The sequence below is a fragment of the Hemitrygon akajei genome, chromosome 29 (assembly GCF_048418815.1).
Source record: "Hemitrygon akajei chromosome 29, sHemAka1.3, whole genome shotgun sequence".
Taxonomy (NCBI): Eukaryota; Metazoa; Chordata; class Chondrichthyes; order Myliobatiformes; family Dasyatidae; genus Hemitrygon; species Hemitrygon akajei.
Genome location: NC_133152.1, coordinates 25,506,234 through 25,523,824, shown reverse-complemented (window position 1 = coordinate 25,523,824; position 17,591 = coordinate 25,506,234). Strand labels below are relative to the sequence as shown.

The 17,591-nt window shown below is 45.4% G+C and overlaps 1 protein-coding gene across 1 annotated transcript in view; it reads right to left on the bottom strand.

The window, feature by feature from the left end:
• The window catches only part of LOC140718342 (arf-GAP with coiled-coil, ANK repeat and PH domain-containing protein 3-like), a 339,421-nt gene that overhangs the window by 16,684 nt on the left and 305,146 nt on the right, over positions 1-17,591 (bottom strand). Inside the window, exons 11-16 of the mRNA XM_073031931.1 lie at positions 12,471-12,583; positions 9,946-9,997; positions 8,240-8,340; positions 7,149-7,260; positions 1,954-2,162; positions 76-145 (exon numbers count right to left, since the gene is read on the bottom strand). Coding sequence (XP_072888032.1) covers positions 76-145; positions 1,954-2,162; positions 7,149-7,260; positions 8,240-8,340; positions 9,946-9,997; positions 12,471-12,583 — 657 coding nt within the window. The remainder of the gene's footprint in view (positions 1-75; positions 146-1,953; positions 2,163-7,148; positions 7,261-8,239; positions 8,341-9,945; positions 9,998-12,470; positions 12,584-17,591) is intronic.

The window sequence follows — 17,591 nt, the reverse complement described above, 5'->3', positions numbered from 1 at the left end:
TGCTGCAGAAGTTCATTCCAAATTTTAAAAAAGAGATTATATGTAAATTTTATCGAGTGTCAAAATTCACGGTACCTTCAGTAATTCCGGCTCCCAGGAATCCAACGTGAGAGATCGGACTTTGGAACATTGAACTCCCAGGCTCCTTTTTTAAAAAAAAGACAGATATAACGAAACATCATCACCAAAAAAAACTTATCAAGCATTATGAGAGAGGATAGATATATCGCTGTGCAGTACAATTTCACCAATTTAGACTTCTTTTATAAAGCTTTGCTTGGTGAAGAATCCTGATGGGAAGGTCGGTGCCCCTTCAGTCTTCTGAAAGGAAAAAGGTCATGGGGAGCCACGCCTTGTGGAGCAAAACTCCTTTCCTCGGTCTCAGTGCAGAGGGCCCTGCCCTGAGATTATAGACTCCACACTCCAATGCTGAAAAGCTATGCACTGACCAAGTTCAAAACCCTCAATGGGATACAGAAAGTGCAGAAAATACTCAGCAGGTTGGGCAGCATCTGTGGAGGGAGAAAGTGAGTTGATACTTCTGTTTGGTGACCGGAGACCAATTGAACGACATTTTGGTCAGGGGACCCAATCGGTCTCACTCCTCTCTTCTTTCCCAGAGCTCACAAGATCAGCAAAGCTGCGCCTCATTGGGTGAGGAATGGCACTGGTGAGAAAAGGAATAGTTTCCTACTTGTTGGAATCCAATTTCTTTGCTGCCCATCTTGCCTTCTAGTATAAAGTTAAAACCTGACCTTATTGCTGCCGATCCAACACCAGCACTTAAAGTTTTCCATCTGGTGTTAACACAGCAATCTATAAAACTCCAAATATTGAGGAAGGACAGAGGACACATGGAGTAATCGTAACCACGTAATCCTGGGCTAGATAAAGACCCTGAGACACAGGAGACTGCAGATGCTGGAAACTGGAGCAACACACAAACCGCTTGGTCAGGCAGGAAAATAGGACAGTTGACATTTCAGGTTGAAAAGTAAAAGGTCAAATGCCCATTTCCCTCCATAGATTCTGTCTGGTCTACTGAGTTCCTCAGCATTTTGTGTGTATTCCTACAACCTGATCCAAAATGTCTCGACCTGACCCTGGGACATGTTGGGTTTGGACTGAGTACCTCGGATCTACCTTCACCAATCAGAAGAGGCAGTATAACTTCGCCTAGGACAACAGACCAATATTTGGGGCCAACTGTGGCCCTTCTTAAGTGAGTCAACGCAAAGGCATCTCAACCCAAAATGGTGAGAGGCAATACACGATCCAAACGTACTACAAAGGTAGGTTAAAGCAATCACTGGGCAATTACTCCCCAGGAACCTGAAGTGGGCAGCTGACCAACCCAATCAATAGATACTAAAGCAAAAAGGAAATAAAATGACAAATTATTAAGAAATGATTTTTCCCTGCATGGGACTTCTTAATCAAAGGGAGCAAGAGGTTGTCTTTCAGTTAATGTGCTGTAGGTTTAATCTTTTTGTGGTTTCCAATGGGATCAAACACTCTGGGGAAATTAAATCTGTGATTTGTTTCACTGAGTGGAACCAGCTGACCCTGAGGTCAGAGGACAGCCTGAGGAAAGTGTCAGTACTCTTGTTTAACATTTACGCTGTTGGCTTGTCCAGAAGAATGGCAGGACAACACAACTCTTTATGTAAAGTACTGGACATGCTCAGACCCCAACAAAATCAACACCCAAATTATATAACTACTTTTATTCCTGCATTCCTTCTCAAATCTTTCTTTTCCCAAGCATGCTACTGCCTTCCCATAACTTTCTCATGTTGAAATTTGAAATATCTTTCTACCTCTGCCTCTCAGTAATTTTAAACAACATTCCTCACTGGCTGCCCATGTGACTCTTTGAGCCAATGGAAAGCCCAGACATGCAGAGGATGAACGCCCAATCAGGATGAAGAGTTCAGAAGTCCGGGACGTTACCGGTGAATTCCAGAGCACTCGATGCACAGCGTTATTCCGAGGTTGATGCTGGCCCACCTGGGGTCAGCCTGGCCGCAGTCGCAGCACTGGTCATTGCCAGCGATGCCCTGAACCCGCTGCAGGATGCTCTCGCCCTTCACGCTGCGGTCCCGCGAGTCGCTGGCAGAGTCGATGCTGCTCGTCGACGGCGACGCAGTTCTGTCCAGTCTCTGTGAGGAAAGCAGTGACACAGACTTAGACAGGAGACAGGTCTGGTTCAATCCCACTGCCTGCCATAACTGAAGTGGTGAACACAACAACACAGGAGGGGAAGAGGCCAAACTTCCACTCACTAAGTTTATTGTTACATACACGGGTACAATTAAAATCTTACTTGTAGCAGCATCACAGGCACATACCATTAGACACACACATTCACAACTGCCAAGCACACTTCCTGCCCAACACCATATCCCTCTATGCCAGTGAAGCCCAAATCCCGGCCTCTGCCTTGAATTACCTCACTGACTGATAATACAAAGCACTCCGGGGGAAAAGTCCTAAAGATCCATTCTGCAAGCTGGCTCGTCTTGTGAAACAATTCAGTGCATTCTCGTGTGATAAAGCACTTTGTGATTACAAGCTTAAAAATTAACTTGTAAAGTCATCATCTGACATTCACAGGTGAATTTGTGTCTAGTACAACAGCCAGAGGCGAGGGTCGGGGCCGGTTCTGCAGTGCGACGTTTTACTCCACTCCCCATAGCGTTGAGTCTGTGCCTTGCTTCGCTACTCTGGGCTTGGTGCCTGCGAGCTTTGTGGTGATTTGCCTCGCTGTGTGAGACTGAGGCTATGGGCCTACTCTGGGCTTTGGGCTTCAGGCTTATGAACTCAATTTTGTTCTGAATGCTGTCTGCATGAATTGTTTTTCTCCCCCTCTCTCCCTATGCACTGGGTGTTGGTCTTTTCTTTTTAAAATTTGGTTCTTTTGAGTTTCTTGTTTGGAGGCTGCCTGTAAGCAGACTAATCTCAAGGTTGTATAACAAATGTACTTAGAACTTTGAAATCCCACTGAGACTGAAGGCTTGCTAAACTTTGAGACAAGACATCAAACTAGATCCAACTGACTCTTGGGCAGAGATGAGAAACATATCACAGAATTACTGGACAGAAAAGCAGGGGCGGTCACCCTGGCTGCTGCCCCAGCCGATGCTGATCCTTCAATCATACAGGTGATCAGGTCACTTTCACACAGTTGTGGGATCAGGATGGAAGCAGTTGTTGCAAATGGCTTCAATTAAATCACTAACATTGTCAACAGCAGGTCAGAGGTGAGACTTGTTCACATAAACGTGGACCACAGACACGTAGCCCCAAGTGTGATGTGATACAATAACAAGATGATAAAGTGCTTATGTTGTCAAAACAAAACTACCATTGGAGACCATGCGTTTTACAGCTGGACTCTGGGGGCTGAAGCTCTCAGCACATCTTAGGACCAACCAGAGGTTAATTGGAAAATCTCTCTGTGGATTAACTGCTCTCTTGCTGAGGGGGGCAAGGTAGAAAGTAAAACCATCTTTTTAAAAACAAAACAGATTTAGTTTTAATGCTGATCACTTGACATTTCTAATTGTTTTATCAATACAGAATTCATACAAATACGATGCATAGCATTCATATTAATTTCAAATGCAAGGTTTTATAAAGAGGTACAAGGGGTGACCAACATAGCAAATAAGGTTAAAAATGACAACATTTCTTATGGTCAAAGTAAAATAACCACCCTGTGAAAGATAATCACAGCCAGTAATCAGTGGGAACCACAGCTTCTACCCGACGGTGTTCCAGCTTTGGCGCACCGAGGACATTGTTAAGAGGCAGTACCTCAAAAAGACTGCCCCCAACATCTGGGGCCTGCCCTCTTCTTGTTTTTGCCATCAGAGAGGCAGTAACAACTAATCTGCCTACTCGAGGCTGAGGACCATTGAGAAACAGGAATAGCGGTGCAGGGGTTTGCACAATGCTCGACAGTGTCAGCTGTAAAGATCAGGGCTTGATTCCTGCTGCAGTCTGCAAGGGGGGCATACGTTTGTCTCATGACCCCCGTGGGTTTTCTTTGGGGCTCTGGTTTCCTCCCACATTCCAAAGATGTACGGGTTAGGGTCATGCCATGTTGATACCAAAAGCACAGTGACACCTGCAGGCTGCCCAGCACAACCTTATGCTTGATGCAAACAATGGGTTTCACTGCATGCTTTAACGTACATGTGACAAATAAAGCTAATCTTTAATCTCTTTCTTCCCCCATACCACCTGATTGTCAAATGCTCTGTTATCTCATTTTTCCCTCTTTCTCTGTTTATTTTTGTAATTTATAGTAACTATGTCTTTGCACCCTACTGCTGTCCGAAGATGAGACATTTTAAGTCATACAAGTCAGCGATAATAAATCTGATTCTCCTTCTGAAAACGCACAAGAGCAGCAGAGAGGCATTGAAACATCACAGCACATTCTTACACGGCCAACAAGGCATTCCTCATGTCTAATCTCTGTTGTGATGCCATAACAGAGCTAACACTATGAGCAAAGCTCCAAAGCTGCCAGATCTCAAAAGGTGAGCAGCTCCCAGAAACAGCAAAGAGATAACAAGATGATAGTTTGCTTTGGTGACGTTGACTGAGTGGTGAATGGTGGTCAGGATATTTGAAGTTAACTCTTTCCCCCACTTCTTCCATTTTCACAGGCACCCAATGGAGCCAGAGTTCCCCGTCTTAGTGAAAGGTGGACACCTCCAGCAGGACGGTATTCCCTCAGTAATGTTGCCCAGGTTTTGAAACGGGGTGAAATGGTCCAACCACTTCGGTTGTCATGGTCAAAAAAGCCTACTGATGTCTCCACTTCCTCAGGAAGCTGAAGAAGGGTGTTTGCTAAGTCCCCATCAACCCTAACCAATTTTTAATTGATGCACCATAGAATGCGTCCTAAGTTGCTGCATCACAGCTTGGCACGGCAACTCCTCTGCACGCGAGTGCAAGAAAGTGCAGAGAGTTGTGGGCACAGCTCCGCACATCACGGAAAGCAGCCGCCCTTCCACGGACTCTATCTGCACTTCTCGTTGCCTCAGCAAAGGAGCCAACATAATCAAAAACTCCACCAACCCGGGACATTCCCCACTTCCTTCGGGCAGAAGATACAAAAGCTCCAAAGTATGTATCACCAGATTCAAGGTCAGCTTCTACCCCACTGTCGGGACAATTGCATAGTTCCCTAGCACAATAAGTTGGTCTCTTGTCCTCATTATGATCTTGCATTTTGGTATTTACTTACACTGCATTTTCTCTGTAGTTGTATTCTTTATTAATCAATTTATTCTGCATTATTACTGTTTTACCTTATTCCATCTCAATGCACTGGTTCCATAAGGTTGTTATAGCTGGGGATGGTAATGGGGACGAGCTCCCACTACCTATTTAATGCTCCCAGTGGCGTGCAGCTCAAAGAGCCTCTGACAGCCAAGTCCAGCTCCTGCCCTTCACAAGTGGCTTACTACTAAGCCCGGCGGAACTGTTTCTATTACAGCAGAAGGGGCAAAGGCAGGTTATTGGTGCCTTAAAAACCAGTCACTTCGGGTGGATGGAGCTCATCAGCAATGGTTGGCAGCTCACCTAGGAGAAGGGAAACTCTGATCTCAAACCTCAGCTGCCTTGCTGCTATACCCACTCACGGGGAACACTTCGGGAGTGAACCCCGAGGGAAAAATCTGGAGCAGGAGTCCCTAAGGCAGTCCTACATTGAGTTTAACGCTGACTGGCAACTCTTGCGACGCTGCTGGTACCAAACTGTACCAGTCTCCGCTGTTCCTTTGGGTTCAACAAATGAGTGGAGAGGGGGAGCTTGCAACAGCTTGTTCTCCATATCGTACTGCCCTGGCTTGCATACCTGGACAGCCAGGATGCAATATCCACGGTCAGCTCTGACTGACAGAGGCCACAGCAGCAGCACTGTGTAATGGTCTGATCTGTATAAACGGTACGCAGGGCAAGTTTTTCGCTGTATCTTGGTACACGTGACAATAATAAACCCACAGCATTGTGCCGCTGGCTCAGGTGCCACAGAATGAACAATGCCTGGTGCAGCTCACGATGCTTGGGCAAGACGTTACTGAGTTTTGGCACCCTTCAAATATCACCCAATAACAACCAAAAAAAACGGTGGGGGGGGGGGGAACAAAAGGAAAAAAAACTTCTCTCGCATCTCAAACACCGCTTAACATTGAGTTACATCTTTAACTTATACACACACTCTTGGGGATTGCCTTGCGGGTTACAAAGAAGAACTGAAGGTCCGACACACGAGAACATATTTATGGACAAGGTGGTGGGTTAAATGTAGATTCCTAAAAGGACAAAATGTGGTTGAAGTTTCGCGAGGATTGTGGAGTGATCTGGGACCTTGGCAGCTGTCGAAGATGAAGGTTCGAGGTACAGTTATTATCCAAGTGTCTACACGGCTCACAACCCTAAGACTTGTCTTCCCCACAGACAACCAGGAAGCAAAGAAAAACCATGGAACTTGGCCAAAGGGAAACATCAAACCCCACCCCCATGCACAAATGGTAACAAAAAAGAGAGAGCGAGAAACAAGGAATATAAAACGCAGGAATCCAGTCATGTTCCGTTCAGAAGATTAAACAAAGGCCACAGAAAGAGGAATCTTAGGTTTTCCCTAGAGGGATTTTGATGAAGTAAGGGAAAATTTTTAAAGACAAGTTCATTACCATGATGGTCAGAAAGCAGAGTAATGGCACCGGCATTGGAGTGTTGGAGTTGCTGGTGGTTGGGAAGCCTGAGACAGGCCTTGATTACACTGTAACAGTCAAATCTAGCAGGAACAAAGTAAGGTCGAGTGTTTCAGCAGCACACGAGGTGAGACAAGAGTAAAGTCAGATAAGGTAGAAACAGTCACCATGAAGGGGAGAGGAACTCATTCTGGGGTCAAATCCGCCAGCAAATTGCAGATAGCATGGTTTTCGTTTCACACGGGTACCACAGAAAGGGATAGTCAATAGTCAGGGGCTGAAGACGCTGCCTCCATACAATTCAGTGCCCAGTCGGATGAGGTTCCTGCTCCTCCTTACTTCATCTCAAACAGCCAGTGGAGGGGCTGTACCAGGTGACAGGGAGAAGAGAGCCGGGAAGTTGAAGAGACTTACGTTGATGTAGTTGTTGTCGGGGCTTTCTCTGTACGCAGTGGCGATGCTGGCCTGCACAGCCTGAATCCAGGCCAGTCGTAACTTTTCAGAGTCTGCCTGCAGCATACAGCTCCTGTGGAGAACAAGGGTGCCATTAGGAGTCTACACAAACCCAACCCACAACGTTCTAAAATCTAAAGCTCAGACACTCTTTTGTATCAGAGGCCACACCGTTTTAAGTAGGTTTAGTGGCTTGAATGGATTGTGGAAATGACACTTGCAGATGTGTTGGATGGATAAAGACCATTTCTTATTGAAGTCAGAGTCCTAAAGCATACAAACAGGCCCTTCAGCCTTACTGATTTGTGCTAAATTCGAGTCCAAGCTCATCCCATTTGTTCCTGTTTGATCCATTTCCCTCTAATCCAGGTGCCTCCTAAGTGGGCAAGAGCAAACACAGGGAGCATCTTGACTTGACATAAAGTCAACGAACTTATCAGTGCCCCAAAGCTATCCTTCTTTCCGAACACCAGTCTGATCTAAACTTTCATCCGTGCTTCGACAACAAGTCAGGTTCAGTGTACATGTGAGAAACGAGGCAAGGTTTATAAACACACAAACATCATTTGAAAGCCCAAATCCCTTATCCCAAAGCCTTCTCTAAGAACTGGAGACCCCACACAAGCCAGACAACAGCAGGCTTGGTCAAGATAAATAACTTCGAAGTCAGGCATTTGATAGGCAACAACCTGGGTACAATTACATGGCTCCAGCGGCACAAAACTTGGAATTCTAGTAAAGATGAGGGAGGTAAAGGGGCAGATCCATGTAATCAAACTCCTTAGCATGAAGGGATGGATTTTGGTCAGAGGAGAGAAAACAGGCACGAACCAAATGCTATAATTTTAAACACTGGGGGAACAGCAGGAGGGAAATGGTGGAGTCACATACATTTATTACTTTCAAAACTTGGTGTAATAAAAATGTATTCATGTGATTTTGTTTGATTGTGACAAGGAGATGTTCAGTAAACTTTGGAGTTTTAAGTGGCAGATGGAAAGGAATACCAGCTGAGATTCTGTACAATAGTCAAAATTTTTCTGATTACTCACTTGTTTGGTGAAACAACTTCAAAGCAAAATCTCCTCTCGATGTCCTCACAGGGCTTGACGGAACAAAGTCGCAAATCATCGACCACAACCGTTAGTGCATCCTGGAAGTAAGACAGATGCCTCAAATGGGTGACAGCCATTGCAAGAAAGAACTTCAACCAATTACTAAATAAAGGAGCAAAGATGATATAGCCAGCAACATGGTGTAAAGCTGACCAGCACAAGAGTCAAGTGTTAGGCCAAACAGGCTCCTTGCTTCAATCCACTTTGCTGAATTGTCTTAGGTTGGGCAACAGAGTTGCCCTCTGTAGCTGCTCACTCCTCATCACTAACCTTTGATGGCTACTGATGAGTTTGTGGCCTAACATTAGACATGGACTGAGAGCTAATACAAGCATCATTTTAACCAGACTGACACTCAGTGGGCAAAAACAACTGTGTACACTTACAATGCTCACAGTGGAATGGAAGCACATTACAGAACGTAAGTGTACGGAAACAGACCAAGGGCCAAGGTGGGACCTTGCAGCAACAAGGTCAGTCATTGGTTGAGTTGCAGCTTAAATGACCTGTCCTTCTCATGATCCAGTTAGAATTGCTGTTGCCTAGCAACCCTGGCAATGAAAATGGTACCCGTGGGCAGACTGGAGTTAGCGTTTCAGCAGCTTTGAGACAGAGGAGGAAAGTAGGTGAAGAAGCTGTAAAAATGTGGTCAAGACCAACAGGTTCGGATCACAACCAGGAGCTGAGACCAGTTGTTAATGACGATCACTAAATTCACTGGTATGTCAGTTCTATTCTATCAAGAGGGGTAGGCCACTATTAATCCATCACTACTTCATTATTTCCCATCAGTCACCTTATGTACAGACTAGCGTCACTATATATAATCAACCTATGTATACAAGCTATCTTCTATTTTTATCTTTATTGTGTATACTATTATTATTATGTTCTTTATCTTTTGTGTACTTTTTGTGCTGCATCAGATCCAGAGGAACAATTATTCAATTTTCCTTGCCCTTAAATGACATTAAACAATCTTGAACCTCTTGAATCTCTCACCAAGGCTCAGTGTCTGGGAAAGCCATCACCATTCTAAGCCAACATGGGGGGGGGGGAGCAGGGAGAGAGAATAATTTGGGAGGTTGCCATGCAATGAAAGAGAAGGCAGCTGGAAATAAATTCTGCTGTTAAATCCATTTCAATGAGTGACTTCTAGTCTTATCACTCGCTGGCCTTCTGTTGCGAAGTCCCAGCATCTGCAGATTGTGTAGTTAGATGTATTTTAAGTGCAATCGAAGTCGAGTGACAATTGCAGTTCACTGAAGTGGTCGTTTAAACTGTTGCAAGGGGAGGATCGGCTTCCCGGTGTTTCTAACCACAGATGGTGACCCATGGAATATTCTCCTTGCCACAAGTGCGGAGGACCCAGCCTCCCCAGTTCTGCTACCGTTATACGAGGATTAGAGGCGAGGGACTTGCCCCGAGAAGCTGTGCGCAGAACATTATACCTGCATGCAGACAAGCCTTAGCCATGTTGGCTGTTATCCAAAATCTCTCAGTTTAAGCCATACCTTAACTCCACAGGAACTGAAGTGCGAAAAATTTAATTCAAAATGTGCTGCCAAAGGTTTAAAAAGAAACAAACAAGGAGCAAATTCTCTCTGAAAAGTCATGTAACTGTTACCATGGGGACTACGTACCTTCATCTTCTTCTGATACACAAGCTGACTGTTTTGTATTGAAAACCACCTCCTAAAAATAAATTTTTAAAGTGATGATTAATAGTCATCAGACACATTCTAAAATAAAGGAAGCCCTAGGAAACATCATTTTTTAAAAACATACCCTCCATTGTTGTCCATGAATTATTTTTCAACAATATGGCAATTCCACTTAAATTAACCTTATAGGTGGAGATAGGTCAGAGTGAAGAGTATAGGATTTCTGCTATTAGTTAATGGAAGTCTTCTATTAAATATAATCTGTGTGTCAAGCACAGGAAAGAGCTATCAATTTCCCAAAGAAAGAAGTAGTTCACGTTGACAGGAACAATCAATAGGCAGTTATCTAAGGCTCTGCAGAACAAAGGAACTGTACCACAGCTGTCACTGGAGGCTGTTTATGGCCCTGGGGGCTGGATTCAACAACCAGCACTTCCAGCAAAAGTGAATGGACAAGGTTAAAGATGAATCTTCCTGTACTAAGATATAAAGAGGGAAGGGTCCCAACTGCATGTGAAGGGAAACCCAGATGAGAACCAAGTGCAGAGGTCAGGATGCTGGATGTGCAGTATCCTAATATCCACTCCAACTAAAGTACACAGGAACTTCTTACAGAAGGGAGATGAACCTCTGGGATTCTTTGCTCCATAGGGTGCAGCAAGGTGGATCTGTTTTTTTAAAAGAGGAAGAAATGATTAAATTCTTGAAAGTTCAGGGAATTGAGGTTGTTGGGGGTAACTGGCACAGAACAGGAGATGGAGCCTGGGACTGATTAGCCATGATCCCATGGAATAGTGGGGCAGAATTGAGGGGCCGAGTGGCCTACTTCTGGTTTATTATGTTCTAATTCTCAGATCTTTTTTGGTTTCCTTCCTGGGACCCTTGCCTCACATGACATACCCTCCTCCTGCACGTAGCACCTTCTAACAAACCTGAAGAACTCTCCTACTCTAGATTATTTGTCATCTCATTGTAAGGAATTCAATCTCTTGACCAGCAGGTCCCAGAGGTTCTCATTTTACTTGGGTGAGGAATGAAAATAAATGGATTAGCAGATTGATCCACCTTGATCTTCATGCCTAAGACTGGCAGTGGGTGTAAAATCTATTCAACGCATCGGGGTGAACCAACAAAGTTTTTCTGTTTGGTGCGTAAAAATGTCCCCAAATACAAGTTAATCTTCAAGTAACATTCCTGGGCAACTTGTGCCTTAAACATCACTCTAAGTTATGGATCTGTCCACCCAATGTGAAAGCCAGCACTGGATCATTGTGGCTAGCACAACATTTGATTGTGCCGGAAATCTCCAGTGAGGTTAAATTCCTGCCACTGTCTGTAAGGAGTCTGTACATTTGCCCCATGAATATGTGGGCTCCCTCCGGGTGCTTTGGCATCCACCCACGTTCAAAAGACATACTGTTCCGGTTAGTGAGCTGTGGCACGCTACGTTGGCACAGAAGCATGGCGATGCCTGTGGGCTGCCCCCAGCACGATCATCAGACCGCGTTGACCGTTGGCACAAACATTTTGTTGTATGTACAGTACGACAAATAAAGCTAATCTCTTAAATCTCTCTCAGAAAGGCTGCAGTGGGTGATGACAGTTGACAGTTCCCCATCCAGCCTCTCACGTGGAATTCGGGATGGGAAGCAAGTTCCAGCCTCGCTGGCGTGGCCCACGCCCTGCCTGCGGACTTCAGCACAGCACCGAGCAAAACGGCCTGTACTTCCCCCACAAATACACCCTCAGACAAGGTGCGGGCTTCGGCCACAGACTTCAGTGGACGTTTGCAGAATCCGGTTTGGTTCTGAGGGACGGGGAGGGTGAGTGTGAGGAGACGCACAGCTTTTGCCCCCCTCACTTGCGCTTTGTCGAAGGGGGGGGGTGAAGGCGTAATTTTAGAATAGACAGAAGCTGGGTCTGCGAGCCTGCGGGTCCACTGGGAAGGTCGAAGGCCCAATATCTGCGAGTTTGCTGGAGGCTGGGGGGCGGCCAGTCCGGGGTTTGGGGGCTTGCCTGTGTGCGTGAGCAACGGAGCAAGGGGGCTTGTTTTGCTGTTGCTGCTTGTGTTGCTCTGCTAAACATTGTGGGCATGTTACGTTGACACTGGGGTGTGTGACAACACCTGCGGGTTGCCCCTAGCACACCCTTAGTTAATGTTAGCTGTTAATGCACATGGTGCATTTCACTGTATGCTTCAATGTACATGCGGTAAATACATTAATCTGACCTGGTTGTGGGTGTCAAGTGGACAATATCTGATCAGACTGAAGTGTCACACGGCAATAAAAACCGTGAAAGATCAACAAGCAAGCAATTGTTCAGATAGCCTGTGCTTAACCCCACCACCGGACACACCCAACTGCAGTTACCTCTGGTCACCTTCGGCCCCAGAATCAGGCCGCTGCGGTATCAACAACTGCACATGATCAACCAGAGAACGCCACAGTTCACTAGTCCAATGCTGATCCCAATCTGGAAACAAGAAGAAACACCACGTGTACCTGTTCCACGTCTTAAATGCATTGCTTGCTCTCTTGAACAAATAGCCTTCCATCACAACACCATTGGGGGCATCAATGTTGAATTCAACTTTAGAATCATCATATGAGAAATCCTAGGAATGGAAAAAGAGTGTTCAATATACATGCTTTGACATTTAACTTTATAATAGTCTGAATTTCAGGCTGACAACACTGGTGCTCATTGCTGACACACGTTATGATTTGACAACCGGAGTTAATAATAAATAATGCATCTTAAAGTTAGCACAGCATACAGTCACAGTGATTCAGAGTAAGCTTTCCCCCTGTACAGTACGTAACTTACAAGGATGACTCCAATTTTCATACACGTGCTGGTAAATTTACATCTCTATTTGATGCAGTAATCTCTATGACTGGACACAAAGCAAAACGGAGTCCATCTTAATGATCTCCAGTGAAAACTCTGGAGCCTTGCCCTCCAACTCCACCTCTCCACCCACTCACTCGGTCCAGCCAAGCCAGACGATATATTAAGGGGGTAGAGGCTCAAACTCTGCACTCATCCATCATTAACAGCAGGTGCTTCGCTTTGCAATATCACTTGCCCCTGTTGTGCCATCGATCCCATTGCTGCTAAAATACTCGTGCCCTTTCAACATCTCAATCCAATATTGGATTTAAGAACGTAGAACAGTACAGTAGGGGAGCAGATCCTTCTGCCCATAATCACCATGATATGGATTTTAAATAGTCCTATTTCCCTGCACCTGGTCTATCTCCCTCCTTTTCCTGTTTATGTATCTATCTAAATGCTTAACACTGCTGGTGCATCTGCTTTCACCTCTCTACCAAGCAGCACATTCCAAGAACTTAGTAAGATTGTAAAAAATTCAGTCTTGCAAGTTTCCTTTAAACTTTCCCCCTTTCAACTTAAAGTTCTGGCTTTTATTGATATGCGTATATTATTGTTACACAGCAGTTATTGATATTAGTATATTATTGCTAGATTAGTATATTATTATTGTCTTGAAAACACAGTACATTGAGCTCAGATAAAATAAAACAACTCCAGTCTCTGACATTTCCACTCTTGGAAATAAATTACTATCACCCCAACTACTGACCTTTTTTTGCACCAGGTTTTGTGGCTTCAGTCCTCACTACTCTAGATTATCCAAAAGCCATTGTCAATTTCCTAACTGATAATGTGTATTTGTATAACTCTTAATACATTTTATCCTCACCCTCCAATTCCCCAACAATGTATGGAATTGGTGCTTTGTATTCCTGTTTCCAATATGGTTTCCTTGGCCCTCATATTTTTCTTTGCAGCCTTTTCCAACTCCACATCTGACTGTCTATTTTGATAACAGCTTGGCTGAGTGATAGCGTGCCTGTCATAAGTTTATGGATTCAAATGCAACTGTAGGACATTAGCAGACAGTCCATGCTGAGACTTAAGTGCACAAGTGATGGAGTGCTTCATTATTAGCAGTGCTTCCCCTAAGCAAGGTACTAAGGTGAAACTCCATCTGGTTAGGCAGAGATGAAAAATCTACAACACTTAGAGAATTCTCCTAATAACCTTACACCGTCTGAGAGATCTCCAAAATCCACTAGATGGAGCTATTCTTCAGGAATCTTCATTGCAAGGTAAAAAACTACAGATTAGTAGAAGCAGGGTTGGATTTTTTGCCTGTGGGGTGGGTGTTCTACAGCCAGGAAGCCCCAGCTCCAACCCCTGCTGAATTTACGACTTCAACCATGGTGGTTGCAATTAACCTTCGTGTCCTTGAGCTGGGGAAGTGGTTGGGCTGGGGATTGGGATAGAGCAGCAGGGGATTTCTAACATCAGTCTATTGATCGCCACTGTTGATCCGTATGTGAATGTTGGTGGAGGACAGTGGTGGCATTGGCTGTAGCAGTTGTTTAGGAACACCCAACTTGATAAAAAAAAATAACTAGCCCTAAAATGGGGATTCTACCTAGCTGGACACACTTTCCACTAAGCAGGAGAGAAAACCGAGCCAATTCTGCAAATACCATCAGGGTAGAAAATTTAAATTCACATTCCAGAAACAGTAACAAAACCTGTTACAGTATCCACGCAGATCAATCGGCCATAGCCACCGTTTTCTAAATCATTTCTGAGACGCCACTTGAAGTTGTCAACAGTTAATAAGCCTTAAAAATATCTATGTGAAATTAATTACAATCAACGCGAAATCTAACAATGTGGAAGGGAATCTCTATCCGTGGTGCTGAAATTTCATGTCGCCCATTTATTTTATCCATAAACATGATGTGACTGGGCCCGTCTAATTAGTTTTATCCATAACCTATCCAAGTAGTACTGATTAGGGTTAATCTAATTAAACATAGCCCAAAGACCTGCGTACACAGAAACTTTGCCATTTCCTTCTTGATTTGTGAAAAGCCAGATTCTTCGTCGAATGCATTTTATTTATACAGTGAGGTGGGCTGCGTCCAGTTTATTTGTGCTAACCCCTCTTCCAACTCTGCTTTGTCCAAGGTGAGGCTGGCCTTGTCACGGGTATGAGATGGAATAAATTTGGTTCAGAAACCAAACGGCATAATTAGTTTTGGTCTCACGACTACATGTTTTAAAATGTCTTTGACAGCCAGATGACATTCGCGACGGTTGAACCGCGATAATGTCGCACCAGAGTTTCCAAATCAATTACCATCGCCACAATAAGACAGCATCTGTATCTGCAGCATCAAGAATTTTAAGCGATTATTACTACTTCAGCATAATTCTCCAAACCAACACTTAGACCACTGAGCAGCCCTGCCGAAAATCCGCTCCGCAATGAACCCCGAACCCCAAAACAGGACTACACTGGACATGTTAAACTTACGTCTTGGGAATTAGAATTTCTACTTCCTTCCTTCGGAATTAAGAAACTTAGAACAAGCGGACAACGCATTAAACTATGATTCTGATTTTGCACGCCCGGCGTTAACATTGCCGAAACCTCCCCCATTAATCGAGACATTGGAGAGAGAGATAGAAAGTTATCTCTTGTAATCAAAGGCAGCACCAAGAGCTCGACCACAATTATTGAAGGGCGGTTGAAATCACACTAAAGTTGTCAATATCGTTTTTATAATAATTCGCACAACGTCAAAGTGGTATTAAGTCCATTTCTCTTTGCTAATAATAATCTCTCCCGCGATATGAAATAATTGATCCTCGCTCCCACTCGTTAGATTTCTGACTTGCCACAGTAGCGGTTTAGAAGTAACATACCCACAGACGGGAAACGAACCCACTCCGCCAACTCACCAGCGTGTTGTCCAGTCTGCCAAATATCTTCATTTTCAAACCGAGTCAGACGCCGTTTTATTTTTTTTTAAAAAGAACCCCGAGGAGGAGACAAGAAGCTCCTTGAAAAGTTTCCAAATCATAAAAGCTTCATCGCCGCCGTCTAAAAATAAACAGCGACGGTCCGGGTTTCAGATGCAGGAAGGGGCTTGACCGGGGGTTAAATGGTCTTGCCAGCTTTAACTCTGCAGTGTCCCCTGCCTCGGAGAGCGGGCTCTGGATGCCTGCACACTCTCTGCTGCCGCTGCGGGAGGGGACTGGAGCCACCTGCCCGTCCTGCGTGCCTCCGCGGCCACACAATAGCCCGCATTAGCATACAGCTGCCACTCTCACCGACGCTTAACCCTTCACACGCCGCCGCTCGCCCTGCAGCCGGAGCCGGGGAGACCGCGCCGCACATCCAGCAGGCCGGCGGGCTTCCCCTTCAGGGAAGGGACCCCACCCTCTCTCGCGAGCCTCTACACACACTCGGCGGGCGCTGCCTTACGCCAGGTCCGAGGCCCCATCTGCCTCGCTAATGCATTGATACCCCTGCCTAGTCAAGCGGACACCAACCTTTAACCAACCTCCGCCAAGGAACAAATCAAGTTGATTTATTTTTGTTTCTGTTAAAGAGCAGTGCACCCCCTAGGGAATATTGCACGGGAATGCTGGAAACAAAGCAGTCCTTTCAAAGAGGGGGTGCAGAGAGAGAGAGAGCTGGCAATGTTATGACACCGGCTGCAATCTGTTGAGGTGCGTTCCATTCCTATCGTGTTCAATGTGCAAAGCCCAATGCAGTACGCAGGGGTTCGGTTCCGGAGAGGGACAGCGGTTGTCGGAGGGGCATGTGCTGTGGTCTTGCCAGCGTCCTGTAGGCCAACCATTCCAGACGGCAGCTGCTGACTCCTGTGGGCAACACTGCAAAGATCTTCACCAGGCTACCATCAGTGAGCACATTCAAGAACTTTGGCTGCAGGGAACATTTCATTTCCCTCAGTGCTTCAATCCAAAGTCATTGGGTGGGAGGAATTGCCACTGATGACATCTCACTGGGGAGGCTGCACACCCAGGGCCTGAAGATCTGGGAGCACAGCTGGGGCAGTTGCTGTTTCACAGGGCCAGCCATTGTGTGTGTGTGTGTGTGTGTGTGTGTGTGTGTGTGTGTGTGTGTGTGTGTGTGTGTGTGTGTGTGTGTGTGTGTGTGTGTGTGTGTGTGTGTGTGTGTGTGTGTGTGTGTGTGTGTGTGTGTGTTTCACATTCTCCCTATCACCCTGTGTGCTCTAGTTACCTCCCAAATGTCGAAAAGGCCACATCTGGAGTATTGCATACAGTTCTGGTCACTCCCCCTATAGGAAGGGTGTTGAGGCTTTGAAGAGGTTTACCAGGATGCTGCCTGGCTTAGATCTTGCTTTAACAATGTTGGCTATGAGTATATGTCTGGGCACAAGGAGTTATACAGTGTAGAACCAGACCCTTCGTCTACCATGTCAATACCGAACCATCGTACTAATCCCACTCGCTGGCATTAATTCCACATTCACTCATAAATTTTTACAGATGTACCATGGAGAGCATCCTCACTGGCTGCTTCACCACCTGGTATAGAGTAGTGGGGGGGGGGGGGGGCTACTGAACAGGATCAAAATAAGCTGCAAAAAGTTGTAAACTTAGCTCCATCATGGGCACTAGCCTCCTAGTATCCAGCAGGACATCTTCAAGGAGTGATACCTCAAAAAGGTTGATCCATCACTGAGGGCCCCCATCACCCAGGACATGTCCTCTTCTCATCGCTACCATCAGGGAAGAGG